The sequence below is a fragment of the Urocitellus parryii genome, chromosome 2, assembly GCF_045843805.1.
Source record: "Urocitellus parryii isolate mUroPar1 chromosome 2, mUroPar1.hap1, whole genome shotgun sequence".
Taxonomy (NCBI): domain Eukaryota; kingdom Metazoa; phylum Chordata; class Mammalia; order Rodentia; family Sciuridae; genus Urocitellus; species Urocitellus parryii.
This window is the reverse complement of record NC_135532.1, coordinates 169,348,198-169,359,659: the sequence shown is the minus strand read 5'-3', so window position 1 is coordinate 169,359,659 and position 11,462 is coordinate 169,348,198. Positions and strand designations below refer to the sequence as shown.

General features: G+C 36.0%; 1 protein-coding gene across 2 annotated transcripts in view; it reads right to left on the bottom strand.

Moving 5' to 3' along the window:
* Positions 1–1,749: 1,749 nt before the first annotated feature.
* The window catches only part of Slc15a2 (solute carrier family 15 member 2), a 33,792-nt gene continuing 24,079 nt past the window's right edge, over positions 1,750–11,462 (bottom strand). For both annotated transcript variants that reach the window (XM_026394578.2, XM_026394585.2), the window contains 5 exons: positions 10,520–10,630; positions 9,784–9,880; positions 3,278–3,424; positions 2,583–2,687; positions 1,750–2,237 (listed from right to left, as the gene is read on the bottom strand). In XM_026394578.2, coding sequence (XP_026250363.1) covers positions 2,067–2,237; positions 2,583–2,687; positions 3,278–3,424; positions 9,784–9,880; positions 10,520–10,630 — 631 coding nt within the window. In that variant the 3' untranslated portion in view covers positions 1,750–2,066. The remainder of the gene's footprint in view (positions 2,238–2,582; positions 2,688–3,277; positions 3,425–9,783; positions 9,881–10,519; positions 10,631–11,462) is intronic.

Sequence of the window (11,462 nt, the reverse complement as noted above, 5' to 3'; positions counted from 1 at the left end):
GAAATAACTCCTAAATAGCTAAAAGTCTGCCACCTGATAGGGGTTATGCTCATTTTTGTTTGCTATAAAGAAAAAACCAGTAGTCAGATGTAGGAAGCTGTTGGTTCAGCATATCAAAGAACTGCCTAACAGTTTTGTGGAAACTAGTGTTCTGCAGAACATGATAGCACATTAAGCTAAACAATGCCTCGTGAGTTTTTTATCTTATTTTTTTATCTTATTTTCCACAGGATCTCTCCATCTTTAATTTGCAAATAATAAGACAGTATGCCTCACTTCCCAAACATATTTGTCCATAGACACTTTTATTCACTGAACAGTGTTAACATTTCTTGAAACAAAAATTTACAACACAGTTTGGTTTAAAGCAGCTTAACAATGAGTACAGTCAGATTCACATCAAGATACCTGGGGAAATTGAATGGTATTGCTGCCAGTTTTTTACTTCTGAAACCTTAGTTATGAACACTAAAGTATATAAAACTTGAGGAACTAGGGGAAATTCTCTTACCTATTACATTATTAATAATGTGAGACCCAGCACTGTTCTAGATGAGAATAGCAAAGTAAAATGAATAGAATAAGGCCCTCAGGTTCAACAGAAATATTCTGCACAGAAACATCAAGAGAGTAGAGAGAAAGAAGCAGGGGAGATAGGAAGGGAGATAAAGGGGAAATATCAGGGACTGAATTAGACCAAATTATATTCCAGGCTTTTATACATATGTCAAAATGAGTCCTAGTGATATGTTTAACTAAAAAGAACCAATAAAAAATTAAATAAAAAGAAATATACTGCACAATCATATTTCCAGGTCTGTGCCATCATTAATTCATTGTGTGCAAGGTAAGTTTCTCAACTTTTTTCATTCATACAGGCAAAAACCCCTCATTCTCTGGTCCCTCTCACACACAGATTTTGATAGAATCCTCAGGCAGGACCATTCCCCTTTGTTGTTTGTTATCATCACTAAGAACCTCAAATCTGAGAATTAATATTACCCTTTTTGAATGAGCAGGAAATTTCCAAGACTAAAGGAAGAATTAGCATTTATATATTTATGGAGAAAGTAAGCCAGGAAAAATCTCAAAACTTTGAGGCTAAATGAAAGAAAAAAAATTAAAAGAAGTTGGCTGTATAAAAGCCTTTTGTTATTAAAGATCTGTTGCAACAAGCAAAACAAGAAGTAATAATAAGAAAAAGCAGTCCTGGCAATACTGAAAAGTTAAGTTGCAAAATTATAGTTAATGTCAATACAGCTATGCACAGAAGAGCATGTAGTCCAAGGGTTCAAACAGTTCCTAAGAGCAATGTGCACTGTAGAGGACTGAACAGCTCATCAGGATTTCTGCAATTTCTATTTGTTTCTATTTCCCAGGACCATGTTTACTAATGTTCACTATCTTTAACATGGCTTCCAAGATCAGTAAGTACTGAGAAATGGGATATATGCATGAGTATGTAAGTACTGTGGTAATCAGAAAGATACATCTTCTATATGTTAACAAAATGGCATATTGTCTCCTTCCATTTAAGATCTTATTAAACATGGACAAGCCAGCCACTCCCTGGACCAGATCGTACCACAAAAACCACTCTTGAGGTCCTTGTGAAGAACGCAATTACATTACTGATAAATTAACTTGATAATATTCTAATATTCTGCATTTTTGCTTCTAAACTAGCACCTCAAAAATCGGGGTCATCAATTCTAGCTGGCAGATACCTTTAAAGGAATCCTCCATAACTGACTTATTTCTATAGAGATTTCTTTCTATCACACACTTACATTTTATGCCCATTTGGAGACATGAGTCCAGCTTGAGAAATGACAGAAGGTTTACTGAGTTCACTGATGGATGGGAAAACACGGTGTCTTAGGGCCTTGATGAAAGATGTACTAGAAAATTCAGTTCTGAAATTACCTCTATCATGGGAGAAAGGTATAAGAAATCAGCTCAGATATGATGTAACCTTTCTCCTAAACCAGTAGGAGAAAAAAATTGCTTGAAGATAGGTGATGACTGAGATCAGGAACAGGAACTGGAGTCAGTCCAGGGAATCATCAGAGCTTTGTATTCTTGGTCTCTAAGTTGATCACCTCCCCTTGGAGAATCTGCTTATCTGCTGGTTGGTGAATATCCTCTGACTTTACAGGTATGTAGTAGTAGCCCATGATGGAGAAGATCAGGCACACCACCAGAAGGAGGCAGGAAAACAAAATGAATTCAGCCCACTGCAGGGAGAAATAAATACAAGAGGAGAATATGGAGAAACCTGAAACTAAAGAGAACTTTATGGGGTGGAGACTGAGGAGCACCTTGACTGAAGGTTCCACCAATTCAGATAGACTTCTCCTGGGAGAACACTGGGTTCACTGACCTCTCCTTACATAGGCATAGGGTGGTCATTATTGTCACCCACACATCTACCTCTTGACAATCTCTAGGTATCCAGTCCATCTCATATCACAGCACTGAGTGGGGAATGTAGGAAACAGAAAGATAGGGGAAAGGAAGAACAGAAAGTTGTAGGAAAACTTTGAGTAGACATGAACTCCTTGTTTCCCTTGGATCCATACCTGTACCAGGCCACTGAACTGCGCCACAACAAGCACAATGATATTCCCAACTGCAACAGTCAACAACCAGGCTGCCTGGAGTACAGACTTCATGCTAGATGGAGCCTAGGGAAGACCAGGTTTGTAAGTAAACAAACTATATGCCAACCCTTTACCCCAGAAGTCTATCCAGTAAACTTCTCCCTTGACAGTTTCCATATTTGAATTTCCCCCACTAAGTTCAACTATCACATTGATTCCAGGGATGGTAATAATGTCAACAGTAAGAAAAAATTAGAACTCTTGAATATTTTAATTCATTATGTCATATAATCTTTATACAATCCTAAGGGATAAGTTATATTAGTATTCTTAAAAGAAAAGAAAAATAGCATTTGAGTGATGATAATTCATTTGCTTAAGGTTACACAAAAGTCATGCAGACAAAATCTGAACTTAGGTAGTCTAACTCCACAGAGCTTAGTCTTCATATTTAAGTGTTCTTTCCCAGAGCCCAAACAGCATGTACAGCTAGGCTGCACTGTCACGATCCTGGAAGTCAAGGTGACTGTTCAAGGTCATACATAGGAACCCAAGGTCAAAAGGGATGGAGGTCTTGGCCAGGATCACATACTTATGTAAGGCAGTGCTAGAATTAAAACTTGCTATCCCTCAAGCAACGACTCCATTTTTATTTTTCACTTAGAAAGTCTTACCTGAGAATAAGAAAATTCAAGTCCTGTGACAGAGAACATGACCTCAGCAACTGTAACCAGAATATACTGTGGTAGTTGCCATGCAATGGACATTTTATTGGCTGGAATGTCTTCTGTCTTCCAGGCCTGAAGACCTTGATTGGTGATCTTAGTGAGAGAAAGAGGAAATGGTCTTATCTGTAGTCTCAAGAAAATATGCCTAATTGTAGCATTCTATGACCTATAACCATCCCTTTTTAAATTTTCATCCTTTTGCTACTTTGAAAAGATTGAACATTTCCACACAATTCCAGTTTTTTGAATTTTTTTTTTTTTTGGTAACACTATGCTCAATTGCCAGACTTCAATCAGTTACATTAAGTGAGAGTGGGGTTGAGGATGTAGCTCAATTGGTAAAGTGCTTTTCTCACATGCACAAGGCCCTAGGTTCAATTCCCAGCACTGCCAAAACAAAAACAAAAACAACTCCCCACCCCCCCCCCAAAAAAAAGTCTGTGAGAGGAGCTGGAGTTCTGGCTCAGTGGTAGCGTACTTGCCTAGCATGTGCAAGGCACTAGGTTCAATTCTCAGCACCACACAAAAAAATAAATAAAATAAAGATATTGTATCCATCTACAACTAAAAATATTTTTTAAAGTATGTGAGATAAATAAATTGATGCCCAAATACCCTTAATTCTCTGAGTTTAGAGGCCATTGGGTTCAAAATAATATGGTATAGATTCCCTGTTTTGCTTCTGTTGAGAGTACAAATAATCTAGGCACCTATTTGTATTTTCTCAGAAGAAGAGAAGATCATGAACTGAGCTTCTAAATCAAAGTCAGATAGTCAAATATTCAAATTCAAGTCATTAAGTAAATAAAACGTGTCAAATGGAAATGGGAAGAACTATGTGAGGTGGATAGCACAGGTTCCATCTAAAGGGTATAGCCACTAAAGCAACAGCCAAGTGACACAGTAATATCTGTTATGGAATCCCTGACTTTATGCCAAGATACATTAGCAATCCAAGTTCTTAGGTAAAATCTCTTGAATTTTAAATATTAACAATTAATTATTTTATTTTATTTGTCAACAAATGCAAGCCAAACAAGATAGGTCTATAGAAAGAACTGGGTCCCCAACTTCCTTAATAAAACTCCTGTGGCACAAGAATTAAAATCAAGAATCAATAAATGGGATGCACTCAAATTAAAAAGTTTCTTCTCACCAAAAAAAAAAAAAAAAAGTTTGTGAGGTGAATAGAGAGCCTACATCTTGGGATCAAATCTTTGCCCCTCACAAATCAGAGCACTAATCTCTAGGGTATAAAGAACTCAAAAAGCTAAGCACAAAAAAAAAAAAAAAACAAATAACCCAAATGGGCCAAGGACCTGAACAGACACTTCTCAGAAGATGATATACAATCAATCAACGAATATATGAAAAAATGTTCATCATCACTAGCAATTAGAGAAATGCAAATCAAAACCACTCTAAGATATCATCTCACTCCAGTCAGAATGGCAGCTATTATGCATACAAACAACAATAAGTGTTGGTGAGGATGTGGGGAAAAAGGTACATTCATACACTGCTGGTGGGACTGCAAATTGGTGCAGCCAATATGGTAATCAGTATGGAGATTTCTTGGAAAATTGGGAATGGAGCCACCATTTGGCTTCAGTCTATACCTGAAGGGCTTAAAAACAGCATAGTACAGGGACACAGCCACATCAATGTTTATAGCAGCACAATTCACAATAGATAAACTGTGGAACCAACCTAGATGCCCTTCAATAGATTAATGGATAAAAAAATGTGGCATATATATACAATGGAATATTACTCAGCAATAAAAGAGAATAAAATCATGGCATTTGCAGGTAAATGAATGGAGTTAGAGAAGATAATGGTAAGTGAAGTTAGCCAATCCCCCAAAAAACAAATGCCAAATGTTTTCTTTGATATAAGGAGGCTGATTCATAGTGGGATAGGGAAAGGGAGCATGGGAGGAATAGAGGAACTCTAGATAGGGCAGAGGGGTGGTAGGGGAAGGGCAGGGGCATGGGGTTATTAATGATGGTAGAATGTAATGATCATTATTATCCAAAGTACAAGTATGAAGATATGAATTGGTGCAAATATACTTTGTATACAACCAGAGATATGAAAAATTGGGTAATAAGAATTGTAATGCATTCTGCTGTCATACATAAATTTTAAAAAAGAAACAACTGGGTCCCCAGGCCCCCAATTTATGACTTCTGGTCTAAGTGCCTATTCGATTTTGGCATTTAGAATTATCTATGGCCTCTATCTTGAACAGCATATAAGAGAGAATAAACAAAAAATGAAATAACACCAGGAATACAATTGTTACAAGTTGAATTGTGTCCCTCAAGACTTGTGTGTTGAAGTTCTAACACCAGTACCTGAAAATATAACCTTATTTGGAAATAAGCTTGTTTATAGATGCAATTAGACACATTGAATTGAGGTCATTAGGATATATGACCAATTTGATAGGTATCCTTATATTAAAAAAGGGAAATTTGGACACAAAGAAGCACATAGGAAAAATGCCATGTGAAGATGAAGGCAGGCATTGAGGTAATTGTACCACACCCCAAGGAATACTAAATTTCCAGAAAACCACCAAAAGGTATAGGGGAGGCATGGAACAGATTCTACCCCACAGCCCTAAGAATGAAACAACCCCACCAAACATCTTCATCTCCGACTTCTAACCTTCGTAACTGAGACAATAAATTCCCATAGCATAAGCCACTCGGTTTGTGATACTTTGTTAAAGCAGTCCTAGAAAATTAATTGGTCTGGATTGGTTTAATATCTGAAAATCAATTAATGCTGCATGCCATATCAACAGAATAAAAGACAAAACCCACATTATTATCTAAATAAATGTACAAAATTTAATTTTGCATTTGACAAATTCAACCCCATTTATGATAAAATGATCAGGGGGAAAATAAAATAAAACCTCAAAAAACTATGAATAAAAGGAAACTTCAATTTCATAAACAGCATCTATGAAAAACCCACATGTAACCTACTTAATGATAAAAGACTGAATGCTCCCCACTCCACCCCCAGAAAACATCTGCTCTAACCACTTCTATTCAACATTGTACTAGAACAACCAAGCAAGGAAAAGAAATGAAGGCATCAAGATTGAAAAGACAGTTATCTCTATTTGCAAATAGCATGATCTTGTAGGTAGAAAGTCTAACGAGTCCACTAAAAAAGCATTCAACCTAACAAATAAGTTCAGTATGGTTGCAGGATGATATAGAAATATTAATATAAAAAATAAATTGTATTTCTATAACTTACAATAAACAATCTGAAAATGAAATTAAGAAAATTATTCCATTAACAACAGCTTCAAAAGTATTGATGCATTGGAACATATTTAACAAAGCAAATCTAAAGGTTATACTCTGAAAGCTACAAAACATTTTCAAAAAAACAGAGAAGACGAAAATATATAGAAGACATTTCATGTTTACTGAACAGAAAACTTAATATTGTTATGATGGCAGAACGTCCCCCAAAATGATCAAAGCAGTCTCCAGCAAAATCCCAGTTGGCTTCTGGTCCTAATTTGATCCTGAAATTTACGTGGCAATTCATTGGCCCCAAATAACCAAACCAATGTTGAAAAAGAAAACCGAAGTTGGAAACTCACACTTCCAGAATACAAAATTTACTACAAAGAAACAGGAAACAAAACAATTTAGCATTGGCACAAGAATAGACATGTAGATCATGGGATAGAATTCAGAGACCAAAAATAAGACCTCATGCTTAAGGTCAAATGATTTTCAACAAGAGCTTCAAAACCGTTTAATGAGGGAAAGAAAATCTTTTCAATCAATTGTGCTGGGGAAACTGGATATATACATACAAAAGAATGAAAATGAACACCTTAGTTCACATTACATATCACTCAAAATAGATTGAAGACCTTCACGTAAGAGCTAAAACTACAAAATTTTTAGAGGAAACCATAGGCATGAATCCTTGTGACTTTGGTTTAGGCAGTGGTTTCTTAGATATGACACTGAAACCATAATCAACCAAAGAAAAAGTAGATAAGTTGAACAAAATTAAAAACTTTTGAGCTTCAACAGACAGTATCACTAAAGTTAAAAAAACAACCAAATTATTAAGTGGGAGAATTTGCAAATTATCTATCTGACAATAGGCATGTCTAATATATATAAAGAATGTTTACAAGTCAATAATAAAAGAGATAAATAACTCAATTAGAAATTGGGCAAAGGATCAAAATAGAGGTATACAAATAGACAAGAAGCACATGAAAAGATGTTCAACATCTTCTCTAACCACATCACAAACCATCTGGGAAATCCAAGTCAATACCTTAATGAGATGCTGTTTCACACTACCAAAATGGCTCTAACCAAAAAAGGAAACCCATATTGGTGAAGATGTAGAGAAACTGCAACCTGTACACACTATTAGTGGGAATGTAAGATAGTGCAGTTGCTTTGGAAAAGCCTGGAAGCTTTATGAATGGTTAACCATAGAGTTACCATGTGACCCAAGAATTCTACTTCTAGTTATATAGCCAAAAGAAATGAAAATGTATGTCCCCACAGAAACCTGCATATGAAGGTTCATAGCACAATTATTTATAAGCCTCAAAAGTCAGAAACAACTCAACTGTACATCAACTGATGGGTAAATAATAAAAAGTCGTACAGTCATACAGTAGAATATTATTTGGTAATAAAAATAAATAAACTAATTGGTGTGAATATACTTCATATACAACCAGAGATATGAAAAATTGTGCTCTATATGTGTAATAAGAATTGTAATGCATTCCACTGTCATGTATAAATTAAAAAAAATAAAAATTTTAAAAAATTAAAAAGTAACAAAGGAAAATTTAAAAAAGAAAGAAAGAGGAAAAAGGAAAAACTAAAAATAAAAAAATAAATGAACAACTGATGGATGAGCCTTGAAAATTATGCTACATGAAAGAAGCAGACACAAAAACATTCTATGATTTCTTTTATTTTTATTTTTACTCACTTATTTACCTCTTTTGGTACTGGACATTGAACCCAGAGGCATTCTACCGTTAAACTACATCCTCAGCCCTTTTCATTTTTTATTTTAAGACAGGGTCTGGCTAGTTGCTGAGCTGGCCTCGAACTTTGTACCATCTGCCTCAGCTTCTCAAGTTGTTGGGATTATAGGCATGTGCCACCATGCCCAGCATGTGATTCTGTTTACATGAAATGTCCAGATTACAAAATATCATACACAGAAAGTAGAATAGTGGTTGCCTAGAACTAGTGGTTTAGGAAGAAATGGAGAGTGACTTCTAATGGGAATATGAGGTTTCTCTTCTTTTTCTTTTTCCTTTTTGTAGTAGGGATTTAGCTCAGGGGTGTTTACTGAGCCACATCCACTGCCCCTTTTATTGTTTTATTTTGAAACAGATTCTCATTAATTTGCTTAGGGCCCTGCTAAGTTGCTGAGGCTGTCTTGGAACTTACAATCCTCTTGCCTCAATCTCCTGAAACACTAGCATTACACGTGTGCACCACCATGCCCAGCATATGAGGTTTCTTTATGATGTGAGAAAAATGTTCCAAACTGTACAACTCTGGTTATATTAGGAACCACTGAATGCACACTATGGAATGCTTTTTTCTCTATATATATTGAATACATATCAACATATATTGAACACATTAATATAGTAAAAGCCATTGTATACTTTAAATGGGTAAATTATACGGCATACTAATCATATCTCAACAAACATGTGATAAAAATGTATAACCAAAAGGATCAAATTAAATTAATTAATCAATAAATTATATAAAATTGTATACTTGGTATTCTCATCACACCTCTAGAAATATTCCCTCCTACTCATTCTTTTTTATCTTTAATAGTGTCAAAAGTAATTAAATAATAAAATTTAAACCAAGATTGGTACCAAAATTAAAATGCAGACGTACCCTGCCCTGATTGCTGAGACAATTGTTTTTGATGGACTGATCAGTTAACAGATCCCCAAACTTTGTGTGGCAATTGACATTTACTATTGGTATTGGTATTTCAGACTGTGATGAGTTAGTAGGTTAAATTTCTAGAGAGCTAGGAGACCTGCCTGTGAAGCCACACAAGAAGACATAAATAATTTTGCATTAATAAGCTTTGGTTTCTTAGGGCTATAATGAGACTGGAGTATATCATGTGATCTCATAGTGAGGACTCAAGATGAATTACATTTCCCATTCCCAATACGATTTGCCAATTGCTGATGTATTTTCTATTTAAATTCCCTCTGTAGACAGTGGGCTTTCTAAAATCACTGTAGAAACTGCCACCTTACATTAGAAATAAGCACTTGACCCTGTCTTGTCGGAGTCTTCTCCCTTTGCCCTTCGTCCCTGCCAAAAGGACCCCAGGATGTGGTGGAAGGGGGCAAAGGGAGGTAGCTGTGAGCTACTTACATTAATAATAACAAACAGATATGATGCACCGAAGTCTAGTAGACCCAAATTCAGAGAAAAGTCCTTATCTTCAGTTTTACAATGCACTGCAGGGTATCTGGAAAAGGATGAGTTTAGGTTAGGATATGCAGCATGGCTCAGCACTCATCTCCAGAGAAAAGAGTGATCCCAGCTGTCTACTGATCACTAGCAAAGTCACCTCTTTGAAGAGAGATGCTTCTAGGAACAAGTTATTTTCATGCCAGATTATTTGCCTCTAACAATAATGAGCTCTTTATTGCCTGTAAGGTTTTTGTTTTTGTTTTTAAGTCCTAAATCTGAATAAAGAAGGCACAAATCATCTTTTGTAGATTTCAGGCCCAGGTGAAGTTTCTCATGCAAATCTTATGACCTGGTGGAACAGGTCATAAGGTAAACACAGTGAACCTGAGTGGGTAAATTCTAAGTAATGAAGTGCCAATGGGACATCCCACAGAGTAAGAGCCAGAATCAATAATAAAGTTTGTGAACCTCACAGAGATGGGCCATGTTAACTACCCAGTGTGGCCATCACAACTACCATGATCTCAACATATCCCTGCCTAAAAATGGTGAGACTGAGGGCAGGAGGCAAGAATGGAAAAGCAGTAGGAGTCTGTCTATACAGATGTACCTAAGTTCCCCATCTATAGACAAAGATAGCATTTTAAAAACAATTCTTGATAAAATTAAAAAGTCCACAGGGCAATGCTCTTACTCTCCTCTATGAACAGTTCTGTAAGGAGACACACCATAGTCTTCACCAACACTGATGGGGGTGTCGGTACCCAGGGAGATGTTGACATCTGTATGCAAAGTGTTAATAAACCTGAGGGTAGAGAAATTATTTACAAATCAGACAGATACAAACAGGACACCTGATAAAAGAGGGTAGGGACCTTTTCTATTTTCCCTATCACTATATCCCCAGTGCCTAGAATAATGCCTGGTACATAAAGGTTCATGATACATACTTATCCAGACAAGTGAATGAAGTCACATGTAAGAAGGAATCAGTAGTCTTAACTTTCTCTAACTTCTTCTTCTTGGGGTATTAACTTATCATCTGTCACATTCTCACCAGATCTCTAGCTGGATGGACGCTGTCATGATCACCCAATTGCAACCTGAGTTTCCTTTCTAATAGAGCTTAGGTATATCCAATTTCTTTTCCTCTTAATGGTGGAATTCGCCAACTGAGACTTTACTAAAAAATAATATGATTATTATAATATAATATATAATAGAATAATATATAATATAATAGATAACTAAATATAAACTATTTACATAAAAGTGACATCTTACCCTGTCATGAAGGAAGTCCAATTTGACTCATGAAAAACTTAGATCTTAGTGCATAGTAATTTGTTATTGTTTTCTAGTCTCCAGAAACTTTGGACCCTTCCAGAACCAACTTTCTAGTCTTCTGAACCTAAGTCCCTAGATTAATTCCTCGAAATGGGTTTTTGGTACATTTCTGTTTTGATAGCTTTTGCCTTGGTGTCTGCCACGGGGAAAGAAGGGCAGTTTCCTCAGAGTCTTACAGCTTGATTCCTGGACTATAGATCATCCTGCGCTGATCTAAAAAATACCCACCCTCTTGTAAGACTTAGTTCTCTGGCTTTCTGACCTCATTCTTGCCTTATTTATTTTGAGCT